At 41.4% G+C, this 18,989-nt stretch overlaps 2 protein-coding genes across 2 annotated transcripts; both read right to left on the reverse strand.

Annotated features, from left to right (window-relative positions):
* Nucleotides 1-917: 917 nt before the first annotated feature.
* On the reverse strand, nucleotides 918-2,934 carry LOC124289422. Its single transcript, XM_046726039.1, has 3 exons — nucleotides 2,905-2,934; nucleotides 2,436-2,635; nucleotides 918-1,243 (listed from the first exon to the last, which is right to left on the reverse strand). Exons 1-3 carry the CDS (start codon nucleotides 2,913-2,915, stop codon nucleotides 918-920), a joined length of 537 nt encoding a protein of 178 aa, XP_046581995.1. The 5' UTR covers nucleotides 2,916-2,934.
* Nucleotides 2,935-2,937: 3 nt separating this feature from the next.
* LOC124289423 (protein TBATA-like) lies at nucleotides 2,938-18,769 on the reverse strand (the record flags this gene model as incomplete). Its single annotated transcript, XM_046726041.1, has 5 exons — nucleotides 18,559-18,769; nucleotides 17,697-17,947; nucleotides 8,071-8,139; nucleotides 3,686-3,767; nucleotides 2,938-3,065 (listed from the first exon to the last, which is right to left on the reverse strand). Coding segments are annotated over exons 1-5 (741 nt in total), but the record flags the coding sequence as incomplete, so codon positions are not given.
* Nucleotides 18,770-18,989: the final 220 nt, after the last annotated feature.

The following is an 18,989-nucleotide window of genomic DNA, read 5'->3' on the forward strand; positions in this document are numbered from 1 at the left end:
AGGTTACTGTGGGTACATGGGACTTACCAATATCTATCTATAACGATAACCATCCATTTGCATTGCACTGGAGTCCCTGCCCTAAAGCCAACTTCTCGAAATCCCCGGGGGTTACGGATCACTGAGCAACTAGTGGAAATCCCTGAGAAGTATACAACCAAAGCTGCCTGCTGAGGGAGTACTGGCACTTCCTACAGTACTTTAGGTACCCACTTGTACTGTAGATGACATAGCCTCTTTGGCTCAAGGTGGCTCAATGTGGTTCAATATGGAAGAGTTTAAATAGTCCTAAATACTTGAGAATATCTTTACGTAAGTAGTCCATTAAATATAATGCTACTGCTTTTTGCTTATTTACTTACAACAGAACAAGCACAATATCCGTTTGGCCTACACAGCCTACACATTTATATACAAAAATTACAATGTGTGTAGGGATTCGTGTAGGGCTACGAATTGTGGTAACACCGGTTTTCAGACCTTAACGCTTTGTATAAAAAAAGACGGCAATTACTCGTCACCAAAACATTCAGGATGTGTATTTTCCGACTGTCAAAACCCTTTTCTATCTACAACCGCTTGCAATAAACTGTATGTGCATTGATATAGCCAAAAAAATCAGTTGTGTAATGACTGATAGTCAATAAAACTTAAGGCTTAAGGCAACATGTTGCTTACAAGTAAATCTATTATAACAAAATAGACGGTGGCACGGTTATGTTAAAATATGCCGTGTACACTTTGTTTTCACCAAATGACATCATTTATTAATATATTTCATGCAATGTATCCTAGTCCTATAAAAACAGGTGTTAAATTGATTATTTCTTCCAAATGTTGGTATAATTTCAGATTTCCCCACGTCATTTCACAAAAGGGAGATAACTCGCGCACAAAGCCGTTTTACATTCATGATTTCACGATATGATATACAAAATGGTCTTCTCCAAAACATAAACTGGTTTAAGCATCGGGTCACGTTCCACTTGAATACCTTTTAATAAATTTAAATGGTTACTATCTGGGATATTTAGAAAGTGTTGTTGTTTATAGACTGTTGTTGATTCCACATGTTGTCTGGAACTGCCCCCGTTCACAAATGGTGACTTGGTGTACTTTAGCCTGGCGTCGGCTGTGCCTGGAGGCCTGACGTCAACGCCCCTAGAGATACGTCCGCCTTGTGTGGGTGGTCGAAATGAGGACTGTTTGAAAACTTCATTTGTAGGAGGCTTGATCAGTACATCTGAAGTGCAGAAAATGAGTTATTTTATTTATTAATTAATAAGTACTTGGGCAAGTACTTCAGCTTGAACGTTTAAGAATCTACACAAAGCATCACAAGTGCAATACACATGCAGTTATTATCCAAACTATATTTTCTTATGAGTACTAAAAGTAGTTGCCAGGTGAATAGTGTTCAAAATGTCCCTCGTATAGATTTTTTGTTTGTCTTGGATCACTAGCCGATGCACATGTATGTACAAGAAACAGCCAGAGACATATATTTAGAACGATGATAAATGCATTCCTCTACATGGGACGGCGGGTAGTGGTTAAAGCGTCCGGACATCACATACATAGAAGACCAGGATGGTTCCCTCGTACACGTATAATACATGTGGAACCCATTTCTGGTGTCCCCACAGTGACAATGCTGGGACATTTGCAAAACCATAAAACGGTACTGACACACTTCCATTTTACATATAACCAACCAGCCCCTGTTGTGACCAGACCCGTGAAGAAGATTCGGGTTAAATTGGTCTTCAGTAACCCATGCTTGTCATAAGAGGCGACTAACGGATCGGGTGGTCGGACTCACAGACTTGGTTGACATTACGTCATCGGACCCCAGTTTCATAGATCGATGCCTCATGCTGTTGATCATTGGATTGTCTCTTCCAAACACGATTATTTATAGACCGCCGCCATATACCTGGAATATTGCTGAGTGCGACGTTCAACAACAACTTGTGACCAAAACCATAGGGCTGCGCAATATAACCGGTTTACCGGTATTTACAGGTTCAGACATGAAACGATACGCATTGCGATACGCTGATCGAAAACCGGTATTTTGACATGCATTCGGAAAACCTCGTAACACTCGGAAATCTTCGGATATTTCCGTTTTTTTTTAATTGTTCTTTTCCCTGTTTCATTAGTGCCAAATGTTACTTACATTTTTTATTTTGTCATGATTAAAAGTTTTATTAAAGGTTAATCAATCATAGTGGATTTTGTTGTATTTTTGCTTTATAATCAAGCATTAACTCGATTATAAATAGTTTTGTTTAAAATAATTCTTGCAATATATTGCAATACATAACGCAATATATGCTTCCGCATCGCAATATATCGCAATATGATAATTCTCTGCAATACCCACCCCCTACAAAAACAGGTGTCTCCTTCCCGATGGCATCAGTGATTACCTTCGTCTTCGATGACGGCCTTGGGAGAGGCTGGTTTCATGGGTATGTGCGGAGGGGACGGTGCTGGTACCGGCATGGCAGGCTCGGCCTGGGGTGGGGGGACGGCAGGAATTCCAGGCATTGTCTCTACGGGATCCATGGTAACCGCCATCGGCATCGTCGGTCCTCTCGGGATCACAGGCTCGTCCACCAACGTCAACCTGCGCAGAAATAGTTGAAACAAGTATGACTACCCGTGTTTGGTTCTAAGGTTATTGATGAAATTATGCAACGCTATCAGAATCTAAACTCGCGTTCAAGGTTTTGTATAGTTGTCCTCGCCAACCCGTGGTCAGGTCCTCTGTGGTAACACATTTTGCTCTCCCAGAGTTACGCTTCTGACTATATTTAGCATCCATGATGTAAGTAAAACCCTGTCTCAAAATTCCATCAAGCCACAATGATATTTGGTTACACATGTATCCCGCACCTGTCTATCATGCTGTCATCCTTGCAGTCTCCGGATGATCTGCTTGTCGTTGATAGGTGGCAGCACCGGCCTGTCGGTGACAGCTTGGGCGGGAGGCTGGTGACTATACTCCTCCCTGCCCGCCATGACGGTCCTGATCATGTCCATCACCATCGTCTTCTCTGGAGAGAAAACGGGATACATTACCAAAGAAATCTCGAAACTGGATTTTAAATACAAACAAAATTGTAATAGACTAGAACATACCCCTTCTCTAGGGACCCGTGAAGATCGGGTTAGGATTGATATTCAGTAACCCATGCTTGTCGTAAGAGGCGACTCAAGGGATCGGGTCGTCAGGCTCGCTGACACATGTCATCGTATCCCAGTAGATCGATGCTCATGCTGTTGATGACTGGACTGTCTGGTCAAGACTCGATTATATGCAGACCGCCGCCACATATGTGGAATATTGCTAAGAGCGGCGACAAACTAAACTCACACACCCTTCTCTATGGTGATGGACGAGTCTGGATCAGACAAACCATTGATTGGTGTTTTGTGGTGACATGCCAGCAGGTCATCAAGCCGTGATACATATTTTCTGCTGTACAGATGAGGATGTATAACAAAAGTACTCCTGCACACCAGATGGGGATGTAGAACAGTGCTGCTGTTCAGGTGAAGACTTAAAGCAGTGTAAAGGTTCACAGGTGAGGATGTCACTCAATAATACGGTAAAAACCCATACACTAGGGCCTACAATACAAGAGCACTCTTTAACTCTCAGTATATATCTAACCTCTGTCTCCCGCCGACACCAGCCACGACTGCACGGCATTGACATCCTCTGTCTGTAGGATCTGGCACAACATCGTCAACACCTGTAGGGGGAAGACAACAAACACTTAACAAAGGATAATAGAAAATCCATCGATATAACGATCTCATATTATCTAACCAAGCTTAGATTTTCATGAAACGTAAAACTGTGGCAAATAATGTGTTACCATTGTGAAATCATCAATGAAGTTGTAATTATGGAAAGGTTTAATCACACAGCCTGTCGTCTCGTGCGGATTCCATAACGAACAGGCTGGTCGCAATTAAGACATTCATATCATTTCTTATACGATTAAGCAGATCAGAATCTCACGAAAGTAATCGTGAAACAATTTATATTTTTAAGGTAACCCACTGATCAGGGTAATGGAAATAGCGGGGATTTCCTAAAGATTAACGACTCCCCTGGTGATTTTAAGCCCCTCGGACTCCCCAACCTGTTTATCTTATTTCCTTCACGGAAAGCTGGGTTTCGTGCTTGTCGAGATTGGTCCCTAGTATTGGTTGTGTTAGACGGCACAGATAACGTACATGCCAGCCTTAGGTGATGACAAAACATGCGACTTCCTGGAGAATATCGATGAAGTTGAAGAAAAGGTACATTAACATCGGAAATTGTAGCCATTTATTAATAAACCCAACTAGGCGTTATGTTTATGCCAGGACCACCAGTGTTATTCCTAGAAATTAGCGTTGTTATGGTTGACCCTATACACTGACCGGAAATGGAATCGTGAATTGAAGAGGAATCGTCATATTTCGGGAGATAATGGACTGAATATTCTCAGTCGTTGACGTTTCTTAATATCACACATTTCATTCAGGTAAACACAAATTTGCCATGAAAGTTAAGTTAGAACTGTTATCAACGTATTATTACAACGTTTTATTCATACTCGATGACTTAGCTTAAATGTTTGCAGTAGAAGTAGATTGGTCAAAACAAAGCTTTTTAATGCATACATGCATATTTTCGTCTCTGTCGCTTTTGGAAACCCTATGGCTGCAGGTCGATTGTAAAATTATTCTTTTAGTTTGAATTATTTGACATATTTTGTGTCATTATTTGTTTTGTTTGTTGTTGTTGGGTTTGATGTGGTTATTCCAGCTGAAGACCCATGTTCGATTTTCAACGTGTACAATGTGGACCCCATTTCTGGTTTCCCCACCGTAATTTTGGTGATACATGTATATTCCCAGAAGCGGCGTAAAACCGTACTCACTCACTCCCACTCAACTTCAGATAGAGGGAATTATTCCTAGTGTCGAGATCCTGACTGAATGGTTGTGGAGATGTTATCACGTAAATGACAGACCCGCTTAGTTGAATTGCTCTTCAACCCATACTTGCCGTAAATGACGACTAACGGGATCGGATGATGAGACTCGTTGACTCGGTTGACACATGTCATCGTATCAATTACGTGCATCGATGCTCATGATGTTGATCACTGGATTAATCTGGTCCAGACTGATTATTTACAAGACCGCCGCCATATAGCTGGAATGTTGTTAAGGCGTTAAACAACAAAACCAATCAACCAACGTAAAGTAGCTTAAAATGGCCATGGAGCTGTTCAGTTTCATTTAAAAAGGGGCGGTGGGGGTAGCCTTAGTGGTTAAAGCGTTGGCCTCGTCACGCCGAAGACCCGGGTTCGATTCCCCTACTACATGGGCACAATGTGTTAAGCCCATTTCTGGTGCCCCCCTGCCGTGATATTGCTGGAATATTGCTAAAAAGCGGCGTAAAACTAATCTCAGTCCAGTCAGTCAGTCATTTCAAAAAACAAAAATACGGAAGGGTCCCTCTGAATTTCTTTCTAGCTTTGTAGGGTCGTATAAATTACTCCAGGATCCCTATCAAAGATTGAGTGGTATATAATACGCGTGTTTTCTTCACTTTCACAGAATATAGTACATAATGTCGGTTATTTCGCTGATACGAATCGATATACAGCCGGCGTTATTTATGTGTCGTTGTGACATACTACTTATCTTAATGTAGATATTCGGCCTTAACCTAATCGATCAGTGTTTGGAAGGTATAACTTGGTCCGAATAGCCAAAGACTTGTTAAAAGAAACATGTGTCCTGTATGATGTCCAATACCCCGGTAATTGAGAGTCGACTATATCTTCCACCGGGACATCACTGTTTAACGCTGCCGTGTGTCATAAGTGCTCACGTCGCCGCGATGACTCCTCTACAAAGACCAGCTAAAAGTACACAGAGCGAGGCCTATGTCAGAGACTTAGGGCTGCCAAGAAAAATGCATCAATCCACAATCATCGAAGGGGTTGGGAAGCCAGTTCCACCAAGTTCAATGTCTAATTAGAATCTTATATTCTGAAGTTCTCAAATACTCCATCTAAAGTCAACAAAACCAATTGTCAAAATGTTTGATATTAAAACAAATCGAAATCGAAATAATAGCTAGGCTTCTTCACGAACAGGGTAAGTTTTGAATTTTTACGGTTTGCTTGTGTTTTATTTGGATTCCAATACCCATGGTAGTGATAAAGAGATTACGTTGAAGAGGTCGGAGGTATTGACTGTTGGCAGTAAAATATACAACATATTTAATATATGACGAAGATGAAAGCCCAGAAGTCATCTACAGAGGCGAGCGCGGTTTCTTCTGCAAGGGGTACATCCCATAGACATGCCCGAAAATGATCGTAAGTTCGAATCCCGGGCTGTCCTGGTTGTTTTGTCTAAGTTGCTTCAGCGCCTAAGTATATCCGTGCGGACTACAAATAAATATATCATCCAAAGCCCGCGCAAGTCTAGAAAATGTGGCAGGTCTAGATCTCAGCTTCTGAAAATGAAGAATCTCAGGGCTCCTTTTCATTTATATAATGTTTTTTTTTATATGAACTTTTCCAGTAAAATATGTTCATTTCAGAGACTAGTTATTAGTCTAGCCAACGCCATGCCGATGTTCTAGAAGGCTATAGGCCTGCGGTAGTAAGCGGACACACCGTCATATAACTGGAATGCTGTTCAAAGCGGCATTATACTGACTGACTGAGGTTTGATTTTACGCCGCTTTTAATAATATTCCAGCAACATTATCACGGCGGGGACGCCAAAGAAATGGGGCTTCGCACTTTTTACCCGTAATGAGGATTGGACCGGGTCTTCAGGCAATGACGAGCAACGCTTTAATATAGAGCTACTTCCGCACGCCCCTCAAAGCGGCATTAAGTCCAGCACACTCACACGCATGTAAGCGTGAAAAGAACTGATTTAGACATCTGACAGCTTTTAAGACCCCTCCTTTCACCGATCAATATTTTTTTACGCCGATGAGTCGTAAAATACGTTCATCTGAGTATCAAAGACGGTGTCGGATATTGTCATTTTGAACGACTGCGTAATAAATCCAGGATAAGTCCGCTCTCTCTAGACGCCCCGGTGAATGTGCGCATATCTCACACCGCTTGGCAGGCGATGTATAAGACTGCAGTGTTAGAAGCGCCTACCGGACATCAATAAGCGTTACGCAGCACATACGCGCTTTTGAACACTGGGGGTAATCTCTGCATTATCGCTGTGGGACTTTAACGAAGGGTAGCGTGGCATGGACCTCGTGGTAACCTCAGCACTAAGGTTAATCAAAGGTCTATGCTACAATATGGCGGTTAATATTGCGCCCTAGAACTGAAGAATTATTTTTGGTGACCGTCACACGAGGTCGCTGGAGTAAATGTCTGTTCCAGATCATGTTGCAGTCCGACATTTGTTCTAAGATCATTTATATAAGCCCTGACGCTGAGTACCAGATCATGCGATATCAGACGCTTGTTTGAGATCATGAAGAGTTCATGCCATAATGAAACTGGTTCCAGTTCATGACAGGCCCGGCACTGGTACCAGTTCATGTAATGTCAGACACTTTTTCGAGTTCATGCCATACCTAGACGCTGGTTCCCGGAATCTTGTGTAGTCCGACATTTATTATAGGCCACGCAAAGTTTGACACTGGTTCCAGTTCATGCCATATTAGACACTGGTTCTGGAAATCATCGAAAATTCCGACATAGGGACCAGTTCATGCCATAATATATACTGGTTCCCGAATCATGCCGAAATCAGAAACTGGTTCGGAGATCCTTGAGAAAAGTTTGAAGGCTTACTGGGCACCAGTTCAGGCTGACATCAGAAACTTGTTCGAGACCATGAAGTCAACTTACCGGTACCAGTTCGTGCGAATATCAAGACACTGGTACCAGTTCGTAATGTAAATAATTCTCATTAGTATGAAATCTTGGCATATGCTCTCGCAAAAGAAAATCCATTAACGGTGCCCTTCCCTTCAAACAGACATCGGTATATGCTTACCACATTCTCCATGTCAGGTTCAGCAGCTATATTGCTGCATGGTGGGGAAAAAACTGCGGCCTGCCCCTCCTTGACGCCCCAGGACATCATGCGTGAGGGTGGGATGGGAACTGCGCGGTCTCGCGGAATATTAGGTGGGTTCTCGGCCTCTCAGAGTCTCTCTTTTCTCTCCTCAGGCGCATTCAACTCGCTCAAAATGAAACTCTTCAACTCATCCCTCCCACTTATCTCGGTCGTCGGAACTGCAGACACAAAACAGGCACGATTTATTTTCATTTTTTGACGGCAGACTCAGCAATATACCAGCATATGATGGTGGGCTGTACATAATCGATTCTGACAAACCAGAGTTTGATATTGCCATGAGCAACGATCACGCCATTGGGGTACACAAGACACGAGTAGTGACGTGGCAATGTTTAAGCAGCTTGGCTTATGGATATTCCAGCAATTTTACGCGAGAACACCAGAAATGAGCTTCACACATTTTAACCATGGCAGGAAATCAGACCCAGGACTTCGCTATAAAGAGGACACTGAAATGAACTACTAGTATGCCCAAGCCCGACAAGCCGATTCATTAAGACACTTTTACGACCAACACAAGTTGTTGGGGACATTCCTATGGTATGTAGTAGCAATGTACACATATCAGAGCTTTGGAAGACATGTTAACTTTACTCGGTGACATCATATTTATATCTGAAATTGTTGTAGATAAATTTGCTTTCCCATACGTCTTTTGCCGTAATTTCTGAAAAACGTCAGGCGTTAGCCTCTTATGGAAATTATCGACCATTTACCATTACCATGGATATTGGAGAGGACTGAGAATAAGAGGGTACCAGTGGGATGAAATGATGATGTAACTGCAAAACACTTTTGGCGCCTGATAAGGGCAGAACTGGCTGTACACTGCCTCAGAGCCATATTATTAATTATTAAAGCGTGATATATATATGATTCAATTATATTGACAAAACTGAACTAATGTTTGGGTTCGACTATCAAGCGGTGATGTGGTTCCATTTTGTAGGTGGTGGGGATTCTTTAGAAGACACCTCGGACTCGAATATCAGTATGTTTGTGGTATACACCTGCGATCAGTTGCATGTATCTGCACGCACTATGTGATCCTTTTCACAGGTGTAAAACAGACGCTCAGGTGTCAAACACAGGTATACAATACAGGTACACCACTACCTCCAATTACCAGCTTGGTGTTTACCTTACAAACTTCTATCTAAAGGTGTCTCGGGTTCGATTCCCCTCGTGTTCAAAATGTGGAGAGTGTATCCTGATAAAAGTGGCGTAAAACTTACATGTGATTTTATTCTGGCTTATTGGTTTAGATATAGTAAATGCTAGATACACTAGTAAATGGTAGATACACTAGCTAAAGCGTGGACCCCGCCGTGATATTGGCTGGAATATTGCGAAAGCGGCGTAAAACTAAACTCAATCACTCACTCACAAACTTGAAAACAGGACTTTGCCAACAAATTAAAAAAACGTTACCAGGCTAGAAACACTGCAAACTTGGGATCAACTGTGACACCCTTATTAAATACATTTCTCTGTCATTTTCTGCCACCCTCACATAAAAGTATATTCTGTATATTGCTTTGCAGTATGTATCTAATATTTCATACCATTTTTAGTATGAAGATTATGGTTTTGTCAATTATTGTTTGAAAGAATGTTTACTTATAAAGCCTTATGTAAGCGATTTCCATTGTTTGTACAGTGCAACATTAGCCGAATGAGGTATGGTGTTAGGCTGTTTGGGGTAAAATCCAATAACATCACGGCGTGTTTCACAGACAGAGAGGAGAGAGAGAGAGAAAATAGTTTATTAATGTGTCACGCATATAACTCAGCATTTTGTTACAATATAAAGCCCAGTAAAAGAGTAAATGCCCAGCCAAATTGGCTTATGAGACACATAGACCAGTTTTTAAAACATAGTAGTACCATAAAATATATATATAAGATATAGAACTTAAAATGCATGTTATAAAACCTTTAAGAAAGGATTAAATCATACATTAAGCGTCCGTATTGTACCTACGTCGGGAATCAAACCCAAAGCCTTGACTTGCTAACGCTTTAACCATTAGGTAACCCATTCGCCCATCAATATCTCAGGTGTCTGAGGCGCCGCAATTAGCTTGGCAGAGTGGCTTCCCTGGGCAAGCTAACGCGCCATGTGTGGGGTCAGAGGCTCGGTTAATCCCTGATTATGTTTGTCAGCTTCACGCCCGTGCTCAGGGTTTGACCAAAGTCGTAACTGTTCAAAGCGGTGATCAAAAAACAAAAATCACTCACTAACAAAGTACGAATGACCGAGTTACGAATCATAGTTCGTTTCTAACATGACATTTAAGGGACCGTTCATAATTTATGGCTAGGGGTGGGTGGGGTGATGATGATTTTAAGGGGGTATTAGGGTCAGCAATTTTGTACATAGTGATATTAAAAAAATATGCTTAACAATTATTGGAAGGGAAGGGGAGGGGGTCATTGATTTTGTACATGACATGCAGGGCGGGGTCACTTATTTTGTACATAAATGTTAGGGGGTTTCATTCACTTTGTACATGCTTCTCCATAAAAATCATCATCACCCCCCCTAGCCATGAATTATGAACGGTACCTAAGCATCATGTTGGAGAAAATCCCAATATGAGGTACGCCATGGACATTTATCACTACATGTATATACCCACGACGCTGAAAATACATCGAACCTTTGTTATTAGAGGTAATACGGTAGCAATTACATAGTTTATCCCTATCAAACCAGCGTTACCAGACCATAGCCTAGACCTGTGTATACACTCAGACACATGATGATCCGTGGTACAAAGGTTTCGTTGACCCATGCTGGCCCGGCTGTTTACGTAGAGGGAAAACCTACTTGAGCTGGTATCGATGACACTGTGGGGCTGACTTGTAAGGGAACAGTATAGGCCATGTATACAGGTTCATTCGAGTTTTTCATGATTTGAAGGCTATAATATAGAACGACTCTAATGTTTCCTTATTGAAGTACATAGGGATATGTTGTATGGGAAACAGTAACTGAAATTGATATGTTTCGTGTTTCCTAAGTTGTATTATGGTTTCTCCTTGATATGAATTATCGATGTTATAATATGATTTACGGAGCAGAACACAAACATGAGAGCTGGATCCTGCTTTTAAAACAGTCTGAGTTTGGAAGGGAGTGGGTGGGCACTGCTTTCGGTTACAATGGAATCTAGTGTTGGGAATTGGTTGAAATCTCACAATTGATGATTGCTTTTTTACCAACGAGAAATCATCGAAAGAAATTGGTGATCGTCATTTCTCAGATTTTTCTATTCAGGTTGTTATTGCAGATATGTATAACATGATGCAACTTGCTACTTTAAAGTGATGACTAATATATCATGAACATAAACTACTCAGAGTCTTCAACTATTATTAAGTCATGACTTTTCAGTTATTGAAGTGAGTTTTCTAAGAACTAAACACATTTTCAGGCCCTGACAACTTCGAATATATGTTCCATCGACAAGAGTTTCAAAGACTAAAACAGTAGATCCAAAATCGTTTGTGTTCGATTATGAGAAAATGTGATCGATTGCTTGGTCGTTTGGTCACTGCGACCAATCTTCGATTATTTCAATTAATCGGAACACCACTAATGGAATCCCCTTTCATCCGCCATTGAGAATGGGCTTGATCAGTGAGTGAGTATGGTTTTACGCCGCTTTTAGCAATATTCCAGCAATATCACCGAGGGAAACACCAGAAATGGGCTTCACACATTGTACTCATGGGGTAATCGAATCTCGGCCTTCGGACTGACGAGCGAACGTTTCAACCACTAGGCTACCCCACCTTCCCTGGACTTGTAGACCGATATGTGGAATCGAACACACGGTTTTGGACTGACTAGCGAACGCTTACACGCTCCAAAGACGCCACCACAAGTACATACAGTCAAACATCGCTCTGTTGAAGATGAAGTGACCAACGTAAATACTTCGAGTTATCCAAGGTTCGACACACACTAAATCAGTGAGTGAGCTAAGTCTTACGCCGCACTCAGCAATATTCAAGCGGCGACCTGTAAATAATCGAGTCTGGACCAGATAATCCAGTCATCAACAGCATGAGCATCGCAATCTACGCAATACGATGACGTGTCAACCAAGTCTGCGAGACTGTCAACCCGATCCCGTTTGTCGCCTCTTACGACATGGGTTACTGAAGACCAGTTCTAAGCCGAATCTTCACGGGTCACTAAATTAGGGACACAGGAGCCAAGTTATCACATCGAAACAACCCTAAGTTCGACTCAACAGTGTTTGACTGGAGTTCAGATTCTAATTTAGGACCTTGCAGGGTTCTCTACATTCTCTACAGCATCCAAATTGCCTTGGCATCGCATTTAGACACGGTTGAAGGCCAGGTCGCGATAAGCGACGTCACGCACGGTGAAATATTTTAAAATTTTAAAATATTTGTAATTACTCAATCAGTAAATGCTTTGATGCTTCATTCAATATCTAGTTAATCAGAAAACGTTTCCGATGTCAATATATAGATTTCATAACAAAGGATCACATTTACGTAAGTTGTAAATCGATTATTGCAACTTGAAAAAAGCAATGTAACCGCGTCGCTAGATGCCGTATTTCCTCACTTAGAGGTCCTGACATCTATTCATTTTGCGCAAGCCTTACACACGATAACTGTCAAAGGCACGGCCTCTGTTTTGGCCCACTGGATACCTACTACCGTAAAGATACCCATTGGCATTAAACACCAGAATGTAACTGAATAAATGCAACATGAGCACTACGGTAATCACAAACTGAGATAACTGCATCAAGTATACACGAGAATAATTATTTAATTATATAATTATGAATGATTATACACACTAAAACAAGCGAATATATGCACGAAGAGCGAACATATGTACAGCCCAATCCGCCAGCTATCTCTTGCACGCTTCTTGAGGACGCTTTTTGGGTATGAATAATTCAGGGATAGTCTTCAGCCTATTCACGGATCTGTCAAATAATTTGTAGTCATTTTCTTTTCTTATTGATTTTCTTCAACGCAATTGTTAGAATTAAATTGTGTTTTGTGAAGATCTTGCATGTCAACAGTCGAGTAGTTTGCAAACATCAAAGGAAAAGCGTTTATCAATGCGATGTAGTATTCAACAAAGTATTTTTATTCGGCGCACATGTATATTTAATGAAAAGGCGAAGCGAAATAACAGAGACTGTATGGTCTTATGGTTTGGTGCAGTCTAAACCAATTACGCCTCAATGGGAATTTTTGTTCATTGAAACCCCGTTACAGCGCGAACATACTTAACGTCCTCATCAAAATGCAATCCAACACTGTTGTGACGAAGTTAAAGGGTACAACGTCAATGCTTCGAGTTATCCGAGTTTATCACAACCGCAAAATGATGTCGAAGGAATACGCAAGGACCAAGTTTTTACTTCGAGACAAGCGTACGTTCGACACAACAGTGATGTAGCCAGGCAGATTGCTTATCAGGGTAAGACTACAGAATACCGGATACCTTCCGCCATCTTTGAAAGCATGCGAGTTTACTTAGGGTTAGGGTAAGGTGTAGGGTTAGGGTTAGGTTTAGGGTTAGGGTAAGATTTAGGGTTAGGGTTAGGGATAGGGTGACGTGACACTAAACAATATGGCTGGTAGGTATCCGGTATTCTGTAGGTGTACCTTTATCAGCTTAATGTTGATTTAATAATATAGGCACGTTTAACGGAAAACTCAAGAGTCCATTCTCATTTGCTAACAGCACATCGTCGTTAAATAAGGAATAAATATCTATCCACTTCATGTATAAACAAACCGTTTCTTCTTTTTCTTTCCAAAAACACCCCGCATATTGTTAATGTGTCACGAGTTGCAGATCGGTGCGAAAAGGTCAACCTTTATAAGCTAAAAAATGTAAAAAAAACACAATAAAAAATAAAGAATATCCCCAACTCACTGTGGACCAAGAGTCATAAAAACACATCTTAGAAAATGTAAAGAAGTCTTTCGGCGTAAGAATATCGAATATATATGGAATCCGAGAAGGGACATTGTCGCATTGTCGCGCTTTGGTTAATTTTGCCTCCTTTTGCTTGTATTTGAGAGGGCGACAACGCGACAATGTCCCTTCCAGGATTAGATAGATATATGAACGCGAGGGTTTATGAAAAGCGTCACTACTCACATGAAACTGGTTAACCGACGACAGCTTTCGAAAGGAGCATTCACGGTTGATGAGTGTTTATCGCCTCCTACTATGTGTTAACTCGATTATATACCCGCCTTGTTGTACTCTCTGTCTATACACCAGCACTCCATAAAATACAACCTCTCCGTCACCCGACGCTTATCATGTTGCTCGGTATTATGCCCAGATTGTCAGCGTATATGGCCTCTCTGTACACCTGCCCCCGACCATTCACCGACGTGTCAGCGAGGCAGGGAGAATAGCCAACACATCGCATACATTAGGGATTCACTGCAAGCAAATACACCAGTCAGCCATTAATAACACGAAGGTCGAAACACGACAGCCGCGTTTGAACAGGGTCGACATGTCGCTCCGCTGATTAAACCTGTATACCATGGTTCCAATAGAGTACTTCCAAGTAGTTTATGGGGGGCTTTCACAATCAATATATTTTATCTGCGTGAAGAGGAACTATTCATAAATAGTGAACTGTCTTTGTGTCTGAGAGTGTGTTGCAAGCAGTGACGGCAAGACGTTAACGCTGTGTACCGTTAACACGTCAATGATCAATAAAGCCGGGTCTTGGTTATGGTTGATTGTAAAACAAAATCTAACCTGTGCTTAGTGAGTTGAAGGTCACTGACTATATTCTGGAGCTATATTTCCTGTCGTATATCAATTGGTGTTACTGACAGCCCTTATTAGCGTTCGGGTAATTTGTCTTCGGTCAACGTTGTACCGTTAAAACGTCAATGATCAGTGAAGACGGGGATTGGTTATGGTTGATTGTAAAACAATATCCAAACTGTGCTTGAATTGAAGGTCACTTACTATATTCTGGAACTATATTTCCAGTCGTATATCAATTTGTGTTACTGACAATCTTCATTGGCGCTTGGGCAATGTGTCTTCGGCCAAGGCCGTAGCGTTAACATGTCAGTGCTCAGCAAAGACGGGGATCGGTTACGGTTGTGCGTTGTGGCGATGCCTTTTTAATTCTTGTAAGAAATCTCATCAAAATCAACATTTTCAGGTAAAGTCGATTTTTAAGTTGTGCAATAGTGTAAAATCATGTTATCATCACTTTTGTTACATATTTTAACGATTGTTTGAACACAACTGGTAAATAATAGATTTTTAAAAATACAAAACGCCTATGCGTTTCTTTTTTTGGATAGTATATGTTGAAATGTTTACAATTATTAACAAACCCATCTAAAGATATTATTGCAAAATTATGGAAATACATTAATTTATGCATGTAAGTAAAAATCCATTGTCCAGCTTCCTTTTGTATATGTGTAATTTGTGTTTATTTCAATGGATAAATACAGCATTCTACCCTGTATACAGTGTAAAATGATGACGAGGGGCATATAAGCCCAAGTCTTTACTGAAGAAAGAATCTGAATCTGACTTATCCAAGTTCGGTCTTAAGGACTAACGTAGTGCATTTAATCAGATTCAATTTAAACTCACAAACATTACATATATACGGTTGACTACCCACACCTCTACAATGAATACAGGTGTATAACAGTCAACATTGTCCCCATAAAAGTCTATATAAGCAATGTCTCCTTTGTGAGATAGCAAAATTAGCATAATTTGAAATATATACGTTGGCATATTACATCCATAAAAATATTTATCCACAATATTTTTCACAGAGTGTCTCATATTAGCCACAAAACATAACTACAAGTCCTGATTCTTGATTTGACAAAGTGAGTTGTCTCCCCTTCCATAGTTGTCCTAACCAGCTTCAGTTTCATGTCTACACTGCTCTATAATGATGTTCTACAGGTCACAATATGTCATATTTTAGTCTGTAGTTTGGTTTGTTAAGCCGGAAATCCATTTTGAGAGTTACGTCCCCTGGTTCGATAATATTAACCTTAACCTTGCAGCACCATTACCGTGCAATGGTATCGACCAACACAATCTCTTATAACGTTAAGCTGACACGCCATATTTGACTGAAAAACTGTTCAACGCGAAGTAAAAACGGAACTCAATGGTTATTTCTACCCGACCATTCACTGTCCGCTGAACAACATTCCTAGTGCAAGAAGGACGATGAATTAGCCCCGGAGGAATTATCTTATATATCGATTAGGCTTTCCGCTGCCAGACTTAAGGATGCTGACCTTAGTTGTTTTACAACAGACTGGATTAAATATTGAGTGACCTTAATCCCCTAAACGCTGGCATTTATTGAGGTAATGCCGCACACGTTGCGTTTGGAAGAACTAATGTTTGAAATGTAGATCGATTCCACATTGGGATATGTGTATCCGAGACATACATCTGTGCTTCATGAGAATGTTGGTTCATCGATCAATGTTGATTACTCAACACAGCGCGTCTGTCTGGTGTATGACAAGTGAAATACTTATAATCTGCGCCTTGGATCGATATGTCGTCAATAACTGTATCAATCAACGGGCTGAATCCACTGATGTAAGATTCATTCAGTGAGTGAGTGAGTGAATTTTACGCCGCTTTTGACAACATTCCAGCAGTATCACGACGGGAAGAAACCAGAATTGGGCTTCACACATTGTACCCAGCTGGGGAATCCAGCCCAGGTCTTCGGCGTGAGGGGCGAACGCGTAACCACTGGGCTACCCAACCACCCCAAGAATCATACAGAGAAAATGTGGTCATATTTGGGTCACTGTTTACGACCATCGTTAGAATGGACATGGATTATGACATAAAAACACATCTCAACCACCTGCGCAACGCTGCAAGTTAAGAAGCCCATTTGTCCCCGTAAAACGTTTTGAAAATTTTCCACCAAGTGATCTAAGTGCTACTGGGGATCGTAAGTTGGTTGGTTGATTGGTTGGTTGTTTAACGCCGCAATATTCCAGCTACAATGTATATGACGGCGATCTGTAAATATTCGAGTCTGGACCAGACAATCCAGTGGTCAACATCATGAGCATCGATCTATGCAGTTGGGATACGATGATATGTCTCAACCACCAGATCCCGTAAGTCGCCTCTCTCGAAAGGTATGGGTTGTAAAAGAATGCATGTAATGTGTGTATGCATTTTTCTTTGTTGTTCAGGATTCAAGACATATAATCGAATTTGAACCAAACGACCCAGTGATTGATGTTATTAACAACATTGGACACCATGACGCGCACCCTCCACCAAACCACCCACCCACCCCCACCCTGGATCCCCTAAATACCGTATACTTTCTTTTGCCTTGAATATATATATACTTTGACCTGAGCACAGTGACAGTTTAAAGCACATGAAAAGGAAAACAAAATATAGCAATTCACAAGGATTTATAACACCGCAGATCTACATTTTGAAGATATTGAGAGTTACCTACCCATTCCAACCTTGGGAATGGCCTTCTCCCTGAAGGGAAGCTGTTTAGTCCGGTGAAGTACTGCAGCCCGGTAATTGTATTGATCGGGTACAGCTGCGAATTGACGTTGATAGCGTTGACGGGAATCCGGCCACGAACGCTGTTTGATAGCTTATTTATGTTGTAGCTATTCGGAGGAAACTGGAGGCTGTAGCGGGGTGAAGCGAAGTAGCCATCGTCGTTGACGGAGCAGATTGGGATGTCAAGGAGACCTGTAATAGAAAGGTCAGTGTTTAGAATATAGTCCCGAAGCTGCAGGGAAACAAAAGATGACGATTTACGATATCCTGTTGATATAATATAGGACAGGGCGTAAGGGCCCTTGATGGCTCACAGGATATGCATAATTTAAGAATTCGGCAAAACTGTTTGAAATTGTCATGAAGTTTATCAGACATGTTCTAATGAATGAGAACTAGACTTGGTTCATTTAACAGTTGCTCGCTTGGACTGACTGACTGACTGAGTTTGGTTTTACGCCGCTTTTAGCAATATTCCAGCAACATCACGGCAGGGGACACCAGAAATGGGCTTCACACATTGTACCCATGTGGGGATTCGAACCCGGGTCTTCGGCGTGACGAGCCAACGCTTTAACCACTAGGCTACCCTACCGCCCCTGCTCGCTTGGAACTCATAAGAATACTAAATGCACAGGTAAAGATACAATATGTCAAAAAGGCCGATTGCAAAGGTTTTCTGGAAGCGTATTTCCATGAAGTGAACATAAACAAGTTGTTGATCCCTGCTGATCTTCATGAACATATAGTAACATATACTTCAAACAGCGTAAGCATGTGGCAAATGTGTGACGTGACGATACCTTTGAGGTGTCTGACTCGGTTGGGATGAGGATTGTGTCGGGTGAAGAACGAATTGTGACTCATCTGGCCGAACCGGTATCCACTGTGGGTCGCTGGTCGCGGGAGCGACGTCTTCCGGTATGCATTGGCGGACACCGGAACTCCGTTAGCTACCGGATCTCGGACATACAGGTCCCCATTATCTGGGCGGAACACATCGGACTGACTCATGCTGGAGAGAAAGAGAAGAGATTAAGTATCTAATAGCACGAAGTTGACACTCGGTATTTACAGTCGACAGGAATAGCAAGGTTAACAATACACGAAAATTAATAAAACTGGGCAATTAATTTTGTTTTAGATCACGATTGGTGATAAAGAAACACTAAATCCCTGAAAGACACATTTTTTTCAAATCAGGTTAAATTCTGGCTGATTTATTATACACTCG

Source organism: Haliotis rubra, unplaced genomic scaffold (genome assembly GCF_003918875.1).
Source record: "Haliotis rubra isolate DU_JTF1 unplaced genomic scaffold, ASM391887v1 Scf440, whole genome shotgun sequence".
Taxonomy (NCBI): domain Eukaryota; kingdom Metazoa; phylum Mollusca; class Gastropoda; order Lepetellida; family Haliotidae; genus Haliotis; species Haliotis rubra.